Here is a 23205-nt window from a genome sequence, read left to right on the forward strand (position 1 = left end):
CGGACCGGGGCACGAACCCGTGTCCCCTGCATCGGCAGGTGGACTCTCAACCACTGCGCCACCAGGGAAGCCCTCAGATGGCAATTTTTAAAAAATCAAAAAACACAGACAAAAAATGGTGAGATGATTGAATGTTAGGAGGCAGAATTGAATCTCCGTAGGTTATACTTCCTTTGGGGTACTGCTTATTTTCCAGGGAAGGACTGTGGGTGTGCCGTGCTGGACATTACCCTTCTTGCAGGAGCCCCATGCTCCCCAAGTGCTGGATCTCAGCACAGGGCCACCACTGCAGGAGGGGAAGAGCAAGGTGGAACCTTGGCGTTGGCTGATCTGTGTCCCATGAGGAGCTCTTCTTTGGGGACTTCTACAAATGACAGCATGTGTGCAAGCAGAGTTGCAGAGTTCTAAAGGACCCAGAAGGGGCACAGTAGAAAAGCCCTGGGCTACTGCTATCGACGGAACCTCTCTGTAGCCATAGACTGTGAAGGTCAGTAATATTTGAGTTACAATAAAATATATACGAATCCAGGCTGTTCAGTCACCAAGTTTTTATTGAGCACCTACTCTGTGCCCAGCACTGCACTAGGTGCCATGGAGAATACAAGAGAAGTATAAGATACAGTGTCCGCCCTCAAGGAGCTTACAAAACTAGAGGCAGAAATCAGATGTACATGTGACTCAGGCAGCATGTGATATATACAAAGAGTACAACTACAGATAATGTAGTGGCTAAGAGACGCCCGAGATCCACAGCGGCTGGGAAGAGTCTCTTAGATCAGGGGAGGAGTTAAAACTGGCTAAGCGGGAGGGACTGGCAGAGTGCCTGGAATGGGCAAGGACAAAGGCTGCGAGGTAATCTAGCTGGAGCAGGAGCTTGTGCTCAACTGTGGGCACTAGCGGAGCCTGGACAGAGGCTGGGACTTGGGTTGGGCCCGTGGGCGATGAGGATACGCTTTGATCCCTCTCTTGATATGAAGACCTGATGGCTTGCTGGGGACCCCTGCTGCCCTCCTCTCCTCTCCCGGCACAGCCCTGTCTTGCCCTCCCCAGCCCCTCTCCTAGGAAAATGGAAGCTGGATGTTGAGTAGAGCCAGTGACACAAGTTTCATACATACCCTGCTGCAAAAACTGATCAGGGCTTCCAAGGCAGGGGAGTTTTTGCTTGGCTGGATATTTGCCCTGGTGCTTTCATATGAACTGACCAAGAGGAGGGTATCTGGGATTCTTTTAAAAACTCTCCTCGAGAGGACCAACCCAGAGATAATTCAATGATCACCAATCACAACTGTTACCCCAAAGCCACATCTATCTAGATCCTTCCCCTCAGACCACAGATGGCTTCAGGGAGTCCCACCTCCTGGCAATGGAAACCTCACATGCACAGCCCTGGTCTCAGAGAAGCATGGACTCCGCTCTGGACCTTGTGAAGAGATGCTTTCCACTCGCACTCCAGGCGGCTTAAACGGCCTGGGAAGCCTCAGTGGATTTTCATTCAGTTCATTTCCAACATTTTCATGTATGTTTAACTCTGCGTTGGGGTGGCAGTAGGCATGTTTAAAGTGCCAGGGGAGGTAGGCAGCAGAGTGGATTTGGGCAAAGGAGAAGCCATGGGATTGGAAGGCAGTAAAATGGCCTTGGGTGCAATAGTCAACTGGTCTCTCCCAAGAGCAGCTGGCATGGGATGCCACACAGGGCAAGAAGGTGCTGCCTCGCCTCTTACTCAACAAGGAGGGCAGAGCTGGGTCAAAGGCAGTGGGCAGGAGGGAGGGAGAAGCCCTGTGGACTTCAGGGTCAGAAGTCAGCACGGGAACCCCAGGGGGCGGGAGAGGAGCCCGAGAGCAGGATGGGTGGAACAGCACTGAGTGAGGCCCCAAGGGGGCCACAGCCACAAGGAGGGAGCGGCAGCGACACGGGGTCCCTCCCCTTGCCTGCTCCAGGTGCTCCAGCCAGGCCCCGCCCCTCCCATCACAGAGCCCAGGAATCCCAGAGCAGTGAAGCATCGGTGGGTGTGGGGCTCAGGGTCTCAGCAGGAGGCGTGTTCCTGGCCACTTGAGCCACAGGAAGGGGAGCAGGCGCCGGGTGAAGGTGGCAGTGAAGGTGTAGATGAGTTCTTGCGACTCCGCGTTGGTGAAAGTCACGGTGCCCCCTTCGTAATCCAGGGCGATGCCCACTCTCCGGGGCCGCAGTGCTGGGAAGAGCTCGGCCTCAGGGCTGGTGTTGGCCCAGATGCCCGCGGACGAGAGGCGCAGCGCCCACACGCCGTCCTCCGGCCGCAGGGAGAGGTCGCCCTTCCTCTTCACCGAGTCTCTGGCCACCCCCACCATGCAGCTTTCCAGAACTTCCTCCTCCTCCGCCGCCTCCTCTTCTTCCTCTTCATCCCCCAGCGATTCCTCGTCCTCATCCGTTTCCCAGTCATCATATCCGTCCCCGTAGCCGGCCTCCTCTTCCTCCTCCTCCTCTTCCCCCTCTTCCTCCTCGTCCCCCTCCTCTTCATCCTCGGACCAGCCCTCCCTCTCCACCTCCACCTCCCAGTACACCTTGCCCCAGGTGAAGCCCTTACTGCCCAGCACCCCCGGCTCACAGTCAAACTGCTGGGGATGCAAGTACGCTCTCTGGTACAGGCCGCTGTAGGTCACGCACTTCCAGTCCTCCGACAGCTGCAGGTACCCACTGGCCGACTGTGGGTCTAGGGTGACACTCACTGCGGGGACAAAGGAAGAAGCAGCGGTGTCGCCGGCGGACCAGGAGGGGACCCCCCAGTCCCACAGCAGGGCTGCCACACCGCACGATCCAAGGGGTGCGCTCCACACCCGTGGCAGCATGAACAAGCCCCTCAGGGGTATGTGACCGCGGCCTGACTGCAGGGCCAGAGGCAGTACAGCAGCGGGGCCTGGGGCAGAGAGTTCGCTCCGAATACAGGAGCCACATGACAGGGCAGATGAGAAGGAACTCAGTCACAGGGAAAAGGACTGGCGGCAGGACCTCTGAGGACAGAATGACCAAACATGGGCAGGAAGGGTCAGAGGCTCCAGTGGAGGGCTCTACTGCAGACGAAGGGTAGCAGAAGAGTCAGAAAATGCAAGGTGGGGACTTCAGAAGTGCAGCTGGGAAACTCTCCCTGCTGTACAAGAGGACGGGCTACCTGGGGGCAGAAGGATTCTGTGGGGAGAGTATTCTTTATTTGAGACAAATCTAGGAACAATCCTTTGGATACTCACCTGTCTTATATTCTAAGTCTCTCAGCAGCTTCCCTGGGGAGAAAAAAAGGACAGCAATGACCCTCAAGCCCAGCAAACCTATGAACCTGTTTCTCACTTGGACAGTATTAATTTCGTGACAAGGCTCCATCCCTGAGATCCCAAGAAGGGAAAAACCACCAGGAGACCTCGGAGGAATGAGGTCAGAGAATCCGAAACGAAGGAGCCAGGTACCCTCTTCTCAAAGCGGCACCCCAGCTCCTGACTCCCACCTCAAGGCCCTCCCCAACCCCTACCTTGGAATTCTCTCAGGCCCCGCTGCAGAGACAGAAGTCTATCTGAGAATTCTCCTGTCCTTTTTTTAACCACACGAGCAATGGGTTTCCCAATCCAGAACTTCTTCCGTGGATACCTGAGAAGATGACAGACAAACCTGCTACTTAGCTCTTCCTACATTTCTCTCAATCCTCATGACAATTTATGAAGAGGGAGGGAAAGGTATGATTACCCCCAGGTAATGGAAAAACAGGGCCTCAGAGGTTCTAAGTGAACTGCCCAAGGCTGAGCCAAGACTTACAACCACCAGCAGACTCAACATTCAGATCCCTTTTGTCTACCAACATGTGTTCTCACACCATCCTGTCCCGTCTCAGACAAGGATAGTGGACACTGGAGTGGGGATTATACAGAGAACTTGCTCCGGTGCAGAGCAAGTCTCCACCAGTTCTCAAGGACGTGTTCTTGCTTCCCAGGAGAGAAGGTTATCAGGATGAACCATGCGATGCGGGAACCTCTGGCCTCGTATCACACAGCCATTAATTCAGATGGATCATGGTCAAGGAACAGGGGAGGGGACAAAGGCACAGGGGAATGAGGTGCATCATGGAAAGGAAACTCTTTTACCTGTTTAAGAAGTCTCTGGTGTCCTGGAAGGGAAGAAAGTACAAGAGTCAATGTGAATCAAAGAAGACTTCATTCACATGTACCAACACTATTAGAGACCGGGACACATCAGTGAACAAAACAAATGCGGTTCTTCCTTATGGAAATGACATTCTAGTGGCAGCAATGGATAAAACAAAAAGAAAACAAACAAAATAATCACAATGACAGAGCAAATGGAGGGGGCGGTAGAAGGGGATGACAGGCCAGCTTCTCTGAGAGGATGACACCTGTGCTGAGATTTGAAGAACTCAGTACTGGCCAGGTGAAGAATGGGAGGAAAGCAAGGTGGGAAAGGGCTTGGCAAAGGGGGCAGGGGCCACATCATGCAGGGCTGGACAGGTATATAGCAAGGAGTTCAAATTTTGTTCTATGTTCAGTAGAAAGCCACCAAAGTGTTTCAAGTAGGGGAGTGATGTATGTGATCTGCTTTTCAAGTGGCTGAGACTGCTAAGTGTCCTCCAGGATCTATTCTCCCCTTCTTCCTTTTAGTTAATAGAACCTGTGGAGTAATAGCTGGGCAGAGGGCCACCCAACAGAAAACTACACTTCCCAGATCCCCTTGTAACCAGGTTTGGTCATGTGACTAAGCTCCAGCCAATGGGATGCAAAAGGAAGCAATGACTATAATTTTGGGGTCACATCCTTTAAAAAAAGAAATTCCATTCTACTTCCTCTTTTTCCTTGGCTCAGTTTTGGATATGATGGTGAGCCCAACTTTGACAAAACAGCTGAGGACAACGTCCCTTGAGGTTAGTGAAACAACCAGATGGAAGTAACCAGCTTTCTGGATGACCTCATGGACAGCTGCCCTGACAGCTCTAGACTCCTCATGTCTGAACTGTTTCTGGGAGGGAAATAACTTGTTTGATATAGTCGCTAGCCAAAATCCCAAGTGATCAATCACTTGGGCATCCTGTACAGAATGGATTAAGAGAGGCAACGCCAACATCAGGGGGCAGTCTGGAGGCCGTTTATGGACCTGGCAAGAGATAATGATGCCCTGACTAGGGCAGTACAGTGGAGCCAGGGAAGCAGCACATTCTAGGTATGTTTGAGACAGACTGGGCATACTGGTGAGAGATAATCAAGGACAGCCCACGGCTTGCACAGGAGGGAGGATGGTGCTATCTGAGTGATAGGAGGGGGTAGAACAGGGAGGAGGTTCTTGCGAGATACTGGTTATTTCCCTTTTGTAAGTCTAAATCCTCCATAATACTCTATAGTAATTTTTGCCTTCCTTTTACTCATGCCACAAATTTTAAGTGCTTCTTATGTCAGACACCACTCTAGAAGCCTGAGATAGAGCAGGAAAAAGAAAGAGAGAGAGACACACACACACACAAATCCCTAGCAGCGGGAAGCAGAGAGCAAAGAATCAACATAACAAATCTATTATATGATGCTATTAAGTGATAGGTGCTACAGGAAGAAGACAGTAGTGTGGAGGGGGACTGGGTAAGGGTGGGGGCAGTGACCTCTTTGAGAGAGTGGGATTTGGGAAACAAATGGAATCGCCAAACTGTGGCTGCTGTGGACTGTTTCAGCAAGTCTCAGGAACTTGGGGTTTTGCTCGAGGGGAGGCCATCCAAGAGGTCAGAGCTACACCTCGCCCCCACCATGAAGCAACTGACCAGAGACTGGTTGTGAGTTGCTGGCAAATCCTTCTACTCTGTCTCTCAAAACTAGTAAGTCCAAGCCAGCTTCAGAGAACGGGGGGACAAATCTTGAGACAGTGTATGCCACAGCTCTGCTGGGATACGTGACATAAAAAGGCAAATAAATGAGCAGTAGGTGGGTGCGGTTAGGGAGCCAAGAGGGCATATTCTGTGACACAGGAGCTGCTAGAACAGAGACAGAATGAGGCCCATCTAAGGGCTGAAGGTTGTGAGTGGCCCAGAGAGGGTGGGACCCGGAGCACAAGTGCAGGAACCCTTCTCTCAAAGGACGCAGAATGGGAGACTGGGGAGTACCGAGGCAACCTGCAGTCCCACACACTGGGCCTTCCAGAGGGACGCAACCTGCCCAAGGCGCCTGGAGGGTCTCTCACCCCCCAGACTCCTGGGGCTGTGGTGAAAGAGGCAGTCAGAGCAGAGAGGCTGCGGCAGGAATCACAGCAATGCTGGGTATTAAGAACGCTAAGGTTCTTCATGGGTGTGGATGGCGACCGACAGTGGAACAGGCAGAGGTACGACCTGCCACCAGACCCTGCAAGGCCTGCCCAGGGCTGAACCAGGGGGGCTTCATAATTCCCTCCAGAGGGGCTCTCCTATCCCCTAGTTCCCTTTATTGTCTTCCTGATAGTCCCAGTCCAGAGATCTTCCCTTTTCTATCGCCTTTGTCAAAAGGCCTCTGTTTCTTTTTTTTTTTTTTCCCGCACCGCGTGTCTTGTGGGATTTTTAGGTCCCCAACCAGGGATCGAACCCGGGCCCTAGGCAGTGAGAGCGCCAAGTCCCAACCACTGGACCACCAGGGAATTCCCTGTTTTTATCTCTCGTCCTGTCGCTTCTCTCTCTCACGTGTATTTCTCTACCAGACTTTTAGATCAGGGCCCCTATCTTAGTAGGGCCTCATCTTTACTCTCCATTGACAATCAACTAATCTCTGGTAAAATACTAATGACAGTTCAGGAGTGAGCAGTCCAGTTCCCTTGCGGCAAAAGCAAACCCAAACAAAACACACAGACAAAACCCACCAGCACCAACATTTCCTTTACTGACTTTCAGCAGACACCCACCTTCTCTCCTTTCCCTCCTCCCACCTGGCCCCAGGGATGTCTTCAATCTGAGTGGTCTCAGAGGCACTGAAGGCTGGGCCTCTGCTGGCCCACAAAGCTCTTCTGGGCAGACCGTGGAGAGGCTCCCCTCCAGGCAGACACGGCTGGATCTCAGCCCCCCCAGTACCCCAGCTATGTCCCCGCTCTGTTCCACAGCAAGTACACATCCACGTGGTGGCAGCGGCTGTGGGGAAAGGAAGGATGCGCGCTCCTGGAGAGGGGGGAGGGGGTGGAGAGGCAGCAAGTGACCCAGTCAGAGGCTGAGAGAGAAATTCTAGGGAACTGAATGACTTCTGGAGGAAAGGAAGGAACCAGAGAGACATTCTGGACAAAGTGAGAGAAAAGAAGAGCAAGAGGCCAGAGGCCTGTGAGTCAGGACACCCGAGCTGGAGCTCTGACGTGATTCCTGACCTGCCCCACGGCCTGGGACAAACTCTTTCTCTCTCTGGTCGTCAGGGACTTCATCAGCAGGGGCTCGACCGGAAGAGTTCTAAGTCCCCGCCAGTCCAGAGGCATGAGTCGGAATCCTCAATGATAGAGAGGCAGGCAGAGGCTACCTGTGCCGGCCCGTGTACCCGGCGGACTCGCCATCTCTCCCCAGCATCCCATCTCTGACTCGCCCTGCCACTGGCCAGGGACAGCACTTCCCTAGAGAAGGTCCTGGGCGGTTCCGCTGCCGGCCAGCAGCCCCACCATGCAAGTGGAGGAGCTCATCACACAGGCCTTCTCCTGGCCTGCAAGGGCAGAAAGATCGAGCATGCTCCCTCCAAAGGCCGCTGAGCCCTGTTTAAGGCAGTGTGACTCCTCTGAGAGGCTTGGGGTGGAAGGAGCTGTGGTGTCATTTCAACGTGGCAGCCTTTTCTCCAATCCATGACCCTCCCTTTCTCGGGGCCAAAGCTGCCTCTTCCGGGAGGTGTTCCAGAGGCCCCCTGCCTGCTTTCCACCTTATTCTCTGAGGCTGATTCCACAGTCCCAGAGAAAACCTCTGCCTTCGAGAAGTCTCCCTTCCCCAGCTACCCATCTCCTCCAGACCCTCTGGGTTCTTGACAGAACCCACGCTCAGCCCTCCCTCAGTGACCCCTGATCCCACAGGCTTCTTCATCTCCAGAACCATAAACAGCTTCCCCTGGACCAGTGTCTGCCAATGACTTGTTAGAAGACAGGCTCGTGACGGTAGTGATGAGCATGGAGGACAGTAACAAAAATACTAATAACCTTCTCTTCCATTTCTACAACACTTTTCAAAATTTTAAACTCTTTCATGTAGAAAATTTACTTTTTGAAGTGACAACATGCCAGTTATTTTATGCTCATGCAATCATTGCAATAAGTGGTGGGGATAAAGATTATCATCTCCATGCTTTAGATCAGAAAACTGAGGCCCCGAGAAGAAGTGACTCTCCAAAGGTCCTGTAAAGTGAGTGGCAGGGCCAAGACCTACTGTCCTGGTCTCCCGGCTCCCTGCCCCAGGGAGGTCTCTCACCTGCATGAGCTCTGCAGCCGGCTGCTGTGCCTTGCCCTCCAGCTCGGAGATGACCAGCGCCAGCCGGGCAAGCTCCCCGACGCCCCTGGTCTTGTACTTCTCCCTGCCCTCTGTGAGCTCCTGCTCCAGCTTCGCCAGCTGGTCCAGCAGGCGCTGTTCCCGCTCCCTCAGGAACTGGTGGCCCTGCTCAAACTCAGCCACGATGCACTGCCTCTGGTCCTGGAGCTTCTTCTGCAGGGGTGGGAAGGGGGAGAAGGGGGTGACACCTCCACCCCGGGGTAGAAGATCCCTCCAGGATCTGGTGTAGGGGTGCACAGGCTGGCTCTTTGCCTCTCGTGCCCCTCGCTGACCCCATTCATGAATTCTACAGTGTTTGGGCTGGAAGGGGCTTTAGAGCTCTCCTGTGGCAACCTCCTTTCCTCAAAGAAGACATGGTAAGTCAGTCAGGTCAGTTCCCTCAGACACCATGGGATTGGAACCCCGACTGCCTGCCATTATCTGTTCTAGGTAAACCAGTATGTTCTGGGGCCCTTTGAGGAACATTATGAGCAAACACATTTTCCCCTCCTGGACACCAATTGCCGTGTGCTGCCTCTTCCAGGAAGTTTTCCTTGATTAATTTTATCCAAGCCTGACCAATCCTCTCTTCAGCATCCTCCCCATTATGTGTAAAATATCTGCGTGTACCCCATCCCTGCCATGTAGGCCTATATCCTCTTCCCTCAGTGAAACTGTGGAACGTCTATGCTCAGGGACCATGTCCTTTCTTGCCCCCAAGTCTAGCTGCCGAGTCCAGGCTGGGATCTGGTCAGCATCCTCGCACACTGAGCGCCTGGAGGCACTCCTTGGATTGGGCCGTCTCCTGCTTCACTCTGTCCCTCTCCCAGGGCCTAACTGCTCACCACCGGGACTGGCCCCAGCATCCCTCCACCCTCCAATGCCCACTTCCCGAACAGACGTTCCCCCAGAAAACTGGAACCTCTTATCAGTTTTTTCCCTCTGATCCCATCTCTCATCAAGCACACAACGCGCTGCCTGTTTCCAAACTACGGGCAACCACAGGCGCAGGACTCGCTAGACACAGCGTCTTCAGAGCTGGTCGGGCCTTGCCGAGCCCACCCCTCTCACTTCTCGTCCTGGAGCCAGCTCCCTCCTTCCAAGCCCCCTGCTCCCCTCACTCTCAGGAACCATGTCTTTCTCCCTCTCTTTGAAAGGAAGAACGAAGCCAGGCCTTCCTCAGTTCCCTACACTCTGGCCCTGCTGAGCAGACACACCCTGCAGCTGCGGTGAGTCACAGAACGAGAAGGACCTTAGCTGACATCCAGGCAACCCAGTCACTTGTGAGACGAGGAAGCAGGCCAGAGCCATAGAGCTCAGACCGGCAGGGCCTGGGCTAAAGCCCAGGCTTCCCGGCCGTCAGTCCAGTCGGGGCTCCCTCTCCCAGGGAGCCAGCTGCCTGCCTCAGAGCTTTCCCTCAACAGCCTCACTTACCAGCACAGCCAGGATATCAGCTTCTCCCTTGGCCTGAAAGCCCTGAATTTTGTCTCTGTCTCTCCTTAGGGTACTCAGGTGGTTCAGGATTTTTTCCTGTAGAAAGACAAGCAGTGGGGATGCTCTGGGCTGAGGCAGGAGGGTGGACTCGGGCTGAGTCCTCGGCCAGCGAGAAGCCTTCTGAGGGGTCTGCGCCAGGCCTCGCCTCCGGGTGGGTGCCAAGCAGAGCATCCCTCCCTGCGGGGGTGAGGAGGGCTTACCCTGTGGGGCTGGGCTGCCTTCTCCACGAGGACGGCCGAGTGGGGCCTGTGCTCCCGGGACTCCCGGCACATGACACACAGCAGCTTGCCATCGTCCTCGCAGTAGTAGTGCAGCTTCTCCTGGTGCCGCTCGCACAGCCTCGTGTCCTGCTGCTCCCGGGCCGCTTCCCCCGGCTGCCGGCCCTTGTCCACCTTCAGCCGCTCGATGTTCTCCACCAGGCTGGCCAGCTGCCACACTGGCCTGATATTCTCCTTCTTAAAAGGCTTCTTACACAGGGGGCAGACAGGGCGGCCCCCTGATGCGGGGCGGACGTCGGTGGTACAGCTGCGGCAGAAGACGTGGCCACAGTCAATGGTCACCGGGTCCCGCAGGTAATCGAGGCAGATGGAGCAGGTCACCTCCTCTTCCAGGCTCCGCAGTGGTGCCAACGCAGCCATGGTGTCCTGAGCTCAGAGGGGTCCCTGTTCACTGGTGGGGACTTCTCCTCCTTGGAGACCAGACACGGAGTCAAGAGCAGGCACAGCAGAGGGGCAGAAATGGCAGCCTTGCACAAAGCTGCCAGCCCCAGCGATCGATCAGTCAATCAATAGATACTTAGCAGCTCCTACGAGGCTCACACAGAATCAGAGCGAAAGGACCTTACCGATCCTCAAGTCCAACGCCCTCATTTTATAGATGAGGAAACTGAGGCCCAGAGAGGGTAGCTTGGTAGAAGGGAGAGCAGAGCTGCCACCAGCCCATGCCACGCTGTTGGGAAAGCACTCCTACCTCAAGACCCTTTCCTTCCATCTGTTGGGAAATTGCTCTAGTATACCAATTATGATAGAACAAGGCACCAGATAACTACCTGCTGAAAAACTGTCATAACATACAAATCTACCATGTCTATTATGTGCACAGTGCTGCCTCACTTCTGCAGTGCATGGGCTGCACAACTGTTCATGGGGGGCCCTGACAGAGTCAAGAGACTCCTTTGTCTTCCCTGTAGATCTCAGGTGCCAAGGACTAAGCGCATTAAGGTTCTTTACCAAGACTCAAGAAGTGTCAAGAGTCTGAGTTCTGGTGTTCTCCTTTATAGATGTTTCCTTGGGCTGTGCTGAAGTTTTGGCTTGGTTCACTTCCCCCAGAAAGCAGGTCTCTACCCAGACTCAGCCTGCCGGCAGAGCACGACCTGACCACACCGGACTCGTTCTCAGCTGTGCCCCCCTGTGCAGCTGGCCTGGCTGCTCTACTGCTAACAAGGGCGACTGAGACCAACGTGGGAGGAAGCCTCAGGTGGCTTGCGACCGTGATGTGCTGATGAGGGCTTGGCCGTAAGAGGGAGCACAGAAGCTGAGCACAGAGAGGACTTTTGTCCTGTTTACCTCTGCAGCCCTGGCCCACTTCCTGTCTGAGGTTAGGAGCCTTAGCACACTTAACCCAACAGCTTCCTCCTGCCCCTGACACTGTGTGACAAGATAGAACTCATTTAAGTACTCTGAGCCTCAGTTTATCCATCTGTAAAATGGGGAGAGTGATACTTACCTTCAAGGGTTTCTAAGTGGGTTGAGTAAAAGAATTATGTTGAAGATACTAAGCATAAGTGCGGTATAGAGGGGGAATCTAGGAGAGAACCCAGAACCCACGGTTTCCAAATCCAGTGAGTGTTCAAAGCACAAGTAGAGCAAGAGTGGAAATTTAAAGTGAGGATGAACCGCCATAATGACACACGAGCTCCAGAGTTAAAGCAGACGAGAGACTCGTGGGGCAAACTGGGGAACCTGCTCTGCCGCAGACCCACAGAAGGACCCACGGGAGGCAATAAGCAGTCGCTGGGAAGACAGCCAGCAGACAGGGCACGCAGGTAACTGCGAGGCTGGAATGAAGCCCTTGGAACCGCAGGCAAATCAATCCGATTACTGGCTATGTACGTGAAAGTCCATTACAGCAGAGTTCAGTGGCCTTCAAGGTCTTTCACTGTAGTGACATGAATGAGCTAGAAATAAAGCCCCAAAGAGAAAACGACACAGGAATACAAAGTCTACTTCTTGAGGATCTAATGCAGCAATATATAAAAAGTGCTTTATAAAGTGAAAGTACTGTACAAATGTAAGGGATTATCTTTCTGCTGACAATGAACTCCAACTGGAAGCTCCAATGGATTTAGAGATGTGTGACTTTAAGAGTGTGGAAAAAACCTGTACCTACAAAGCTCAAATGAAAGAATCAAGGAATTTAACTGGTAAATGAAGGTAATAAAGTTTTTAGAATGTTAATAAGGGTAGTAAAAATCCTAGGAATTGCCTGGTCAACTCGCTCGTTTGTCTGTTGAGGAAGCGAGCCTGACCCAGCCACTTGGAGGTGTAACACAGGAAAGGGTCCTGGTGCTGGTGATTCCTATGGGTGCTGCAGCCCTTCACCAACTCACTTTGCTGAGGGGCTTGGAAGTTCAAAGGCTAAGGTTATTTGTTTCTTTTATTGTTGTAGGGGGATGGCATGTGTTTATCTTTGGGGCTGGGAATTTAATTCTGTTGCAAATGACCAGATGAATAAAAGGACTAGGAAGAGCTCAGCTACAGCTCCCCATCCACACAAAACCTGACACAATCAGGCGCCCTCATCACTTGGAGCAGGAGTTCTTAACCCAGGCTCCATGCTGGACTTCCACAGATATTTAAACCCCCAACACTGTATGAAAATGGTCACTAATGTACTAGATGAAAAGCCTGTCCAGGGATTACAGAAGAATGCTGGTAAGTAAGTGTAGGAGGGATGATAGAACTAGAAAAACACCATCTTGCAAGCTCCATTGTATAAGACAAGGATCATCATCAGATACTAAAACCAGGAGGTACTAGGGGACAGGACAGTCCCATGGTGCTAAGTACCGCCCAGTGGGTTACTCCCTAATGTACCTTGATAAGGGAGAGATCTGGTGATGGCCTTAGTCAGTGACCAAATCCAGCATCGCTAATAGAGGGACAGGTGTTTCTGGCATATGGTTCCCAATGTGGCACCATATGAATTGCACAATGTCACCTTTGCAGTAGTCGTGCCAAAAATGTTTGAGGTGGGACTTCCCCGGTGGCGCAGTGGTTAAGAATCTGCCTGCCAGTGCAGGGGACACAGGTTCGATCCCTGGTCCGGGAAGATTCCACATGCCGCGGAGCAACTAAGCCCATGCGCCACAACTACTGAGCCCGTGCGCCACAACTACTGAAGCCTGTGCACCCCAGAGCCTGCGCACTGCAACTACTGAGCCCATGTGCCACAACTACTGATGCCTAGAGCCCGTGCTCTGCAACGAGAAGCCACTACAATGAGAAGCCCGCGCACTGCAACGAACAGTAGCCCCTGCTCACCGCAACTAGAGAAAGCCCATGTGTAGCAACGAAGACCCAACGCAGCCAAAAATAAAAAATAAAAAAAAGTTTGATGTGAATGAATCCAATCACCTCTTTCAACCTACCTTCCAGTTTATAGAAAATATGAGGGTTAGAAGAATGAGTTAAAGCCCATCATCAGGAGACAGATAAATCCAGAATAGGAGACATTCCACAAGACAACTGGCCTGGACTTTTAAAAAGTCAGTCATAAAAAATAAAACAGGATTGTTCTTGAGTTAAAAAGACTAAAGAGAAATAACAATCAAACGCAAATACTTTGATTGGATCCTGGTTTTTTAAAAAAAGCTATTAAAAACAGTTTGGGGACAATTAGAGGAAATTAGACAAAAGACTAGGTATTGCATCATATTAAGAAATTATTATTGATTTTTTAATAGCATTTATTGAAGTTATGTATGTATGTACATATTTTCAGGCAACACATGCTGCAGTATTTAGGACTGTATGACTACAACTTACTTTTAAATGGTTCAACAAAACAAAATAAAAAGTCAGAAAATCTCTAATAGAGAGATGATCGTGCCCAACACTTGTAGAAGCTCAATACATAGGTGCTGAACAAATGAATGGATTCAGAGGAAGGAAGGCAATGTTAATTGCATATGCATTTGTTTGAGAGTCTGCTGAAACTAACAAATGAAACACAGTACAGTTCTATGTTCAATCCCATTGCTTGGTTATATAGGCTCCATCCTGAATATATAACAAATATTGAAGATGGCTTACTCTGGCATTGCTGACTACGTATAAGACTCGAGGTGTAAATCTGTGGGTTGAAACCAGGTTCAAGTCAGGGCTCTAACCCAATAGCCCAGCGACTAACAACTTCTTGGTGACAGCATTTCTGTAGGACCCACCTTACCGGCCATTTACACATCTTATGTTATTTAATGCTCAGGATACTTTTCTGAGGAAACTGAGGCTCAGGGAGGGAAGCAACTTGCCCAAGAGCACGTGGCTAGGAAGCAGTGTCTGGTGCCGATGCCTCAGCCCAATCCATTACACTCTCTTCTCTGCCCAGGCAAACTGTAAAACAGGGCCTAATACCAGCTCCTTTGTCAGGAAGCTCGCATGAGGTCATCTCAATGGAAGGGCTTTGTAAACTGGAGAGTGCTGACAAAAGTAAAGGGGCATGTATTACTGCTGACGCTGAGCGAAAGCACCCTTGCCTTAGATTCGACAGGCAGCAGGGCTCCTGTATGAGACGCGGGCGGACCTGGGCTCACACCGCACAGCCAACCCTTTCGAGCCGACGCAAGACTGACCCTCTCCAAAACCCCTCCCCAACTTACCACGCTCCCCTGTGATTCTGCTTTTCTATCATTTGTGCCTTTAGCACATTCTGATGATCTCGACAGGTTTTCACAATAAGGGGTAAAACTACCATACTCCTCTCCATTCCTGGCTCTCGGGTGGACAGAAACCATAGAAAGCCAGAGCCAGAAAGTCTTCACAACGACATGGTCCACCCTACGTCCTTTACCCAAATGAGAATTCTGAAACCTGAGCAAGTCGTTTCATGGATTACCTTCTACCAGAAGCCACTCACCCCCGCTCTGGGGTGGACAGGTCTTCTGTCCTTTCAATAAACCAGAAGCTGGTTTCAATTCCACAGAACCAGGCAGAACTGGAGACACTCCCGAACTTTTTGAGTCCCCCTTGCCCCACCAACCACCTGTCCCCTACAGCTCTCCGCATCTCCTAAATACCTACTCTGCATATGTCAACAGACTGGCTGAGGTGACACCACGTAATTTCTGGCACACATTTCAGGATGTAGATGCCATGCACAAGTGTTGGCTGCAAGAACCACTGTGAGTTGTAAAAACTAGCTGAGGTTTCTCTTTTCATGGTTAGAATTCTGGTCGATAGACTTTATCAAGTTATGAAAAGAAACTTCTATTCCTACTATTTAGAGAATTCTATATATATATTATACATACGTGTATATATATATATATATATAACTTGATACATGATTTTTTCTTCTTTATATAGTCACGTGTTTTTTCTTTAATTCATTAATGTGACGAATTGTGTTAAAATATTTTCTTATAAGTCATCTTTATTTAGGAATAAACCCTACTTGATTATGATGTATTATGTGTAATTTTAATAAACAGTTTGATTCAGGTTAAAAAAAAAAAAAAAAAAACTAGCTGAGGGAAGCAACGCCGCAAATGCCCACACCTTGTAAGGGGCAGGTACTTACACTCCTCACCCATCCCAGAGGGAGAGGATCTAACTCAAGACCCCTGTTTCTTAACAGTTGCCAACTTCTACCCTAGCAGGTTCTAAACCTTCCCTCAACTTCCCATGGCTTTTGATGCCCCACACCTTCGTCCCTCCTTCCTGCTGCCTTGGGCTCCTACATGCCACAGCAAGGGACCCTAGAAGACACCGAATCCCAGATGTGGACTCCAAGGCCCAGGAAGGTGAATGGAGGGGGCTGGGTTTGCACCCTGGTCTCCAGGCTGCTTCTCAAGTCCACGCATGGGGCTCCAAACAAGAGCCCCTTCTTCCTTGTGATCCTAAAGTGCTTAGCCTAGGGCTCCGTGCCCTGTGGGAAGGCATTTAAGGGCTCTTGGGGCTCCAGATTAAGCCTCATTTCTTAATCTGAAATAACCAAATTCTCTTAGAAGTAAACTTCTGTGAGACACCTCAAACAAAGCAGGAAAGGACAAAATTCAGGGCAAAAAGCAAGTGATCTGGATCTGGACACTAGAAGGAGTGGCCATGCCCCTGTTGCCAACACCTGGACTCCCAATATCTTTACAGGCCTGGCTGTGGGCTGGGCACCAGGCAATCTCAGGTGATGCCAGTTTGGTGGGCGGTGCATTGCTGAGGTCACACATGGGTTACTTTTCCCCCACAGGTCAAGCATCACTGGTGCTCTGAGGCACAGTGCAGGCCATGCACACCCCCAGGGCCAGGCCAAGACGACATGCTCTGAACAGTGGAAATCCCCACAGGGCCCAGGGTGGGGCATGGAAGCAGCAGCCACTGGGAGTTGGATGGGACAAGGCTTTGAAGTGCTGCTGAGGCTTTTAAGTAGGAGGGTGTCAAAATTCATTCAACAGGTAATAGGTATTTACTAAGCGCCAGGCACTGAGGATACAACAGAGAACAAAAATGGGAAAGTCCCTGCCCTCCCAGAGCTTACATCTAGTTACATAACTGAGTGATCCTTTGGAAGTTGCAATCAGAGCTAACTGTGGGGATTATACAATCCTCAAGGCTTTCCCGATTTACTTAAACCTCCTCTCTTCATTGCCTAGTGTTCCAGGCACCGCAGCCTTCCTTTCGTCCCTCAAACATACCCTGCCACGTGTTAAAACACAGGTTCGCTCATGTAACCACCCTGGTTAGTTCCCAGGCTCCAGGGATAAAGTGAAAACTCCTTCCCACGCTCTGTGAGGCCGCTGATAATCTAGGCCCAGGCCTTGTCTCCAGGCTCATTTCCTGTCATTGCCCACTTCAAACTCGACCCCACAGACAAACCAAACCCCTCTCTAAGCCTCCAAAAGTGCCATGCTCTTTCCTGCCTGAACCCTTTGAAAATGGTGTTCCCTCTGAATAGAACACCATTCCTTTCCTTCTTAGTAGACTCCTTTTCCAGCTTGAAGTCTCAGCTGAAAGCCACCTCCTCTTTCCTGACCTGTCACACTGAGGCCACATGCTCTCTCCCTTATACAGCCCCCCAGCACTCCACACTGCACTGGATACTTCTATGCAATCGTTGAGTCCCTACTTATTATTATAATTACTTATTTAACACCAGCTTTTCCCGCTGCATTGGACAGAGACTGTGTCCGCCTTATCCCCAGAATCTAGCACAATGCCTGACAGAGGAAACATGAAAAACTGGCTGAGGAAGTGAATAAAGCACAGGCACAGAGCGTCTGATGCCCACAAAATGCTTCCTAAGTATCTGCTGAACGAGTGCAAGAAATCTCAGCCACTTGTCCTTGCCCTCCAGCAAGATGAGAAAGCACTAGACAGAAGTGATTTCTTCAGATTCCCTGCAGAACAGTGGGCTGCAATCACCAGCACACCCCCAGTCATGGTATCCAAGGTTTGGCTCCAGGAACGTACAGAAACCAGGAGAGAAGAAAAAGCTGTGTCCCGGGAAATGGTTGTGATTATAATGGTGATAATCGCTCCTTCCCTCTTCTTTCATTTTACACTGGGTATGCATCCATGAACAAAACAGTTTATTTATCCTGGTTTTGAGCGTTTCAAATGAATGGAATCATACTGCATTGGGGGGGGAGGGGCGGGCGGGGGGGAGACTATCTACGTCAAGTCTGTGAGGTTCACTCACACGATTATGAGCCGATTTTGTTCATTTTCATTGCTTTATGACTGTATAATTTTACTTCTAATGTAGCCAATTTTGTTTTTCGGCCACGCCATGCGGCTTGCAGGATCTTAGTTCCCCAACCAGGGATCGAACTCCGGCCCTCAGCAGTGGAAGTGCTGAGTCCTCACCACTGGACTGCCAGGGAACTCCCTGATGTAGTCTACTTCTTATGGCCCCTGAGTTGTTTCCAGTTTGGGACAATTACAAACACTGCTCTGTGAACATCTCTGCTCACGTGCCCTTGTACACCCAGGCAAGCAGGATGCATCCCCAACTTACCTAGATCAGGCCAAACTGTTTCCAAAGCGGTTGTACCATCGCGTGTCCCCACTAGCAGGCTCCGAGCGCCCATGTTGCTCCAGCCTCACCAATACCTGATATTTTCATCTTTTATATTTCTGCCAAGGTGACTATAGGTAATAATACTGAATTGCATATTTGAAAGTAGCTAGGAGAGTAGATCTTAAAAGCTCTTAACACAAGAAGAAAAAACTTTGTAACTATACATGGTGACAGATGTTAACAGGACTATTGTGATCATTTTGCAATATATACAAATATCAAATCATTATGTTGTACACCTGAAACTAATGTAATGTTATATGTCGATTATACCTCAATTTAAAAAAAAACAATTAAATACGCAATAGATTAGTCACACTCTAAAAAAAAAAAAAATTGTCAATCTGGTGAACGGGAAATAGAATCCCATTATGTGTATGTATGTTTAATGCTTTAAACAAATAATAAAAAAAACAGCATGAAGAAAGGCCCAGTAACAGGCCAGGGAATCAGCCCTAAAGCAGCAGATCAGATTGTCCCTTGATCCAACTAGTAAGTGCTGTAAATGTTTATCTTTTGCAGGAAGGGGTCCACCAGCTTCCATTCTTCCTTCCTCTGCTAACTTTACCCAGTTCCTTTCTGGGGATCACGTGCTTGGGGCAGAGCTCTCCTCCCAGCTCAAAGGTGGAACAAGAGAAAGAGTCGTAAGCCCCCCTGGCCACAGTGCTTGCTTCAGGGTTGAGAACATGACTCAATTGCAGCCAGTCACAAGGAGACCTAGTTGAGTCACGGGGGAAAAAAGATTCTTGAGAACTTTTTCTCTAGAACTTGCAAGAAGTGAGGTCCAACAGTTTGGAGCTGCTAGAGCAGCTAGCCAGAGGGTTAGCCTGTTTGAGAATGAAGCCAACCCAGGGATGAAGTGAAAGAAACCAGGTCCTGATGGCATCCGGTGAAACCGGTATCGAGCTGTGCCTGAAGCTAGCCTAACCTTGAACTTTTCTGTCACTGGAGGCAATAAATGCCCTTTCTGCCCAGCCAGCTTGGACTTGTCTATCATCTGCCCTCCCCCATCCCCACCCCAAATTCCTGCCAGATACAGCAGAGGAAGTTATTGATGGTTACTGGGCTGAAATATACAAAGAGCTCATGCAGAAAAATCAGCCTCTTCATCTAGACAAAGCATTGGGCAAAGGTAGATACTAAGTGGCAATTCTGTTCTCTCTGGGCCCCACAGGTAGAATACAACCTGCCAGGACATAACAGATCTCCAACCTGCTCCACTGTGAGTGAGGAGCAGGCAGATCTTCTTCCACCCCAGCTGTCATTCTAACCAACGCCTAAAGTGAAGAGTCCTGGGTTAGGATGAAAACCCAGATTACCACCCAGCCTCAGCTACTCTGCTGTGCAGCCCAGGGCTAGATTCTTGACCTTTCTGGGTCTCAATATCACCGTGAAGTAATAGTGGTAGGAGGTAACATCCAGGCAATTCACAGGACAAACTGAAATAAAGGTTTGGCAAGCATACCAGAATATTTACTGCGCAACATAAAGTCACTGCTGTGATCAAGAGCCACCAAAGCAGAATAGACATAGATGGTATCTTTGGATCAGGTATCCCAGTTTTATTGTTTTGTTTGTTTGTTTTGACAATTGGTTATCCGGCAGGAAAAAACCAGTTTATCAAATTTAGTTTCTTCAAGATCATAAATGGAGTCAGTGAACTCAAAATCTATGGGTTAGTGAGATGGAGACAGTCTAACCATTCATTCCCCAGGGGAAGGAGGGCCCTAAACCACCAGCTAGGAAGTTACTACTTTAATCAAATTTGAGACACCCATGTCATTACATGTTTGCATCTCTGCAATGTGATAAATGGCATGCCATGATTTAACTGGCAAGATATTTTTTCTATGTGGAAATAAAATAATTGATGACATCTTAGATGTGGTGAAATGTAGCATATCTCGTACAAAGTGCTGCTGGGGTCCTCTAACACATGGAACTCATCCCGTCACCCTCCTGCTTCGAAGCTCCTGAGGTCCAAGCTGCACAGCAGGGCACACAGGCCCCCTATAATCTGCCCCCCACTTACCCATCCAGCCTTGAATCCTAACGCTAGAGACACTGAACTGGAAAGACAGCCCCTTCTTCACCAGCCCCTCTCCCCACCCCTTGCTCTTGTACATGAGCTTCTCAGTCCCAGCTCAACCTTGAAAGCCTGAATCAGAGATGCCCCCTTATCTGTGAGGTCCTTCCTGTGCCCATCCCACCTCTGAGCTGAATGAATTCCCTCCCTTGGGAAGCTCCTGCAGATACTACATTTCTATTATAGCACTATCATACCACTTCCTAATTGATATTTTTACCCATCTTTCTTCCAACCAGGATGTGAACCCAAGGGTCATGTCAAACCTATCTTTTCGTATCTCCAGTATCGGGCACAAAGTCTGTAAATGTTTGTGAGGCTAAATGTTATCCCATGATTCCAGAGCCCCATATCTTCTTCATTCTCCCCCTCACCACACTCCCCTTCCCACTTTGCAATCTCGCTTCAGCAGGAGGCTCCAAGGGCTCCCCTCAGATTAGACATTCTTGGCCACAAACATTACCCAGATCTCCTCCCTCTGCACATATAGTTTGGGGGGAAAGGTCACTGCATTTTACCAAGTTGGCAAGTTTTAATTCATCCTGGATGCCAGCTAAATTAAACCTTTGTTTTCCAAAACCAATTTCTTCCCATTCTCCATGTCGTTTCCTATTCTGATCCTGGGGGGTATAAGTCTGAAGTCACCCCAAGAAGCCTCAATTCCAACTACGGGCTCTCCTCTGCAGCTCGCAGTGTCTTCTGCAGTGGTCACCCCAGTCTGAGCCCAGCCTATCACTCCCTTTGGGGGAAGTGACATCTAAGAAGTCACCTACTGCCCCTGGGCCTCAGTTTCCTTACTGCTTTACAAGGTAAGAATAATGTCTTGTCAAGTTCGCCAGGCTGTTTTGAATTTCAATCGAGGTCACGTAAGTGAAAGTGTTTTCAACAGCAAAAAACTCTATAAAAATACATGCTAGAAAAGAGCACAGGAGCCAACTTAAAAGAACTCGCAATGGCTAAAGTTGTAACAAAACAAAGTAGTACTGAATTATAACCCTAAGTATAAAATAAATATCCATGAGTCCATACTGATACAAATAAATGATTGAATAACTGATTAAATAAGGCAAAAGAGACAAATCTCCCACACAGAAGAATTCCAGATAATATATGTATGGAGTTGCCCTTAAGGAGGCAGGAGATAATCCCATTCCTTAGGTCAGGGCTGCACACAGTTTGACTACTTTCCAAAGAGTACAGTATGGAAGGGGGTGGGGGTGGGGCTCGGGGCGGGGAGGGGAGGAAGAGTAACTTTACAGTGGAGAAGCCTGACTTCTCAGCCAGGTAATCAAGATCAGCATCAAGTTATAAAGCATGTTCCCTTGATGTGAAGTGATGAAAACGGCAATCTACCTCTGTGGTTTTCCTCCCAATAACCCATAAGCCCAGATTCAGGAGAAAAACAACAGACAAATTCCAATAGAGGGGCATCCTATAATACACATGGGGGGTATTCCTCAAAACTCTCAAGATCATCAAAAACAAAGTCTGAGGGGCTTCCCTGGTGGCGCAGTGGTTGAGAGTCCGCCTGCCGATGCAGGGGACACGGGTTCGTGCCACGGTCTGGGAAGATCCCACATGCCGCGGAGCGGCTGGCCCCGTGAGCCATGGTCGCTGGGCCTGCGCGTCCGGAGCCTGTGCTCCGCAACGGGAGAGGCCACAGCAGTGAGAGGCCCGCGTACCACAAAAAAAACAAAACAGAACAAAACAAAAAACAAAGTCTGACAAACTGCCACAGCCACGGGGAGCATAATGAGAGCTAACTGGAATATGGTAACCTGGGTGGGATAATGAAACAGAAAAAGTACTTAGGTAAAAACTAAGGAAATCTGAATACATTATGGATGCAGGCCAATAATAACGTATCGATACAAGTTCATTAATTGTTAACAAATGTTCCATATTAATGTAAGGTGTTAATAAATGAATGGGGACAAGGTTTGGGGTACATGGAACTCTGCACTAGCTTTACGATTTTTCTATAAATCTAAAACTGTTCTAAAAAATAGTCTTTTTTCAAAAATACGGAATTGCAGTTTGAAGAATATACAAAATAAAGTCTATTTTTTAAAAAAGCTGATTCTTTTAAGCTTGGGGGGTGAGTAACTCTAGGGATTGATTTTTAGCCCAGGCACGGTCCCTGACACTGATATTTGTTGCATGCACGAACGAATATCATTCTCTGGAAGTGCACACAAAGCGGCGTGGTGTCAAAATCTGGAATGTACTGGGAATTTGGAAGTGTTTGCCTCTCATAAGCTCCACAAAGGCAAATTTACACACTTTTCTAAGGCCATACAGGGTGAAAAGCAGCAGGGAAAATGCTGATGTGCTAATGGGCTGGAGGAGGAAGTGAATGCACAGCTCCAAGTATACGTGGCTAAACCGGTTTATTCTGACCAATTAAAAAACAAAAAACAACAACAAAACACCATGGCTCTGGTCCTGGAGCCTGACTGGCACTCTACGCGGCTCCAATCGACGAGACCGTCATCTGGGCCCCGCTTACTTCTGGCTCTGGAGACAAGAATGGATGGGTGCCTGAGCTGGACATGGGAAAGCGAGGAAGACCCAAGAGGAGGGAGCGAATGGTGGCCCAAGCAAGCAGGAGGATTAGGCCGGGAGGGAGGACGCCGCGAACTTCACCCTTCTCCCAAGCCGGCCCGGCGGCCCGGCCTCGTTCCGCTCGTGCGGCCGCGTTCGGTTGCCCGGACCCCGGGGCGCGTGTGTGACTGCTGCTTTGCTGCATTTCTCACCGGGCGCCCCCTACTCACCGGTCCCCAGCTCCGAGCCGCGAATCCCGGGCTGGTGTCGCTTCTTTCCCGCGGCGGTCAGTTCCGGGTCGCTCTCCTCCGCCAGCACCCAGCGCGACGGCGCG

General features: G+C 50.1%; 1 protein-coding gene across 1 annotated transcript; it reads right to left on the reverse strand.

Moving 5' to 3' along the window:
* Positions 1 to 576: 576 nt before the first annotated feature.
* Positions 577 to 23205, reverse strand: TRIM26 (tripartite motif containing 26). Its single transcript, XM_082663075.1, has 8 exons — positions 23102 to 23205; positions 10150 to 10637; positions 9890 to 9985; positions 8399 to 8629; positions 4101 to 4123; positions 3494 to 3609; positions 3219 to 3251; positions 577 to 2701 (listed from the first exon to the last, which is right to left on the reverse strand). Exons 2-8 carry the CDS (start codon positions 10585 to 10587, stop codon positions 2016 to 2018), a joined length of 1623 nt encoding a protein of 540 aa, XP_082519201.1. The 5' UTR covers positions 10588 to 10637; positions 23102 to 23205; the 3' UTR covers positions 577 to 2015.

The sequence above is a fragment of the Grampus griseus genome, assembly GCF_964374135.1.
Source record: "Grampus griseus genome assembly, chromosome: 10".
NCBI classification, from domain to species: domain Eukaryota; kingdom Metazoa; phylum Chordata; class Mammalia; order Artiodactyla; family Delphinidae; genus Grampus; species Grampus griseus.

Bases quoted from the DNA above. Each gene is read 5' to 3' on its own strand.
- TRIM26 (XM_082663075.1), bottom strand. From the start codon at position 10,587: ATGGCTGCGTTGGCACCACTGCGGAGCCTGGAAGAGGAGGTGACCTGC. The intron at 9,986-10,149 runs GTAAGCCCTCCT...GTCTTTCTACAG, and splicing joins AGGCAGCCCAGCCCCACAGG to GAAAAAATCCTGAACCACCT. The intron at 2,702-3,218 runs GTGAGTATCCAA...TTGTCCCCGCAG, and splicing joins AGACTTAGAATATAAGACAG to TGAGTGTCACCCTAGACCCA.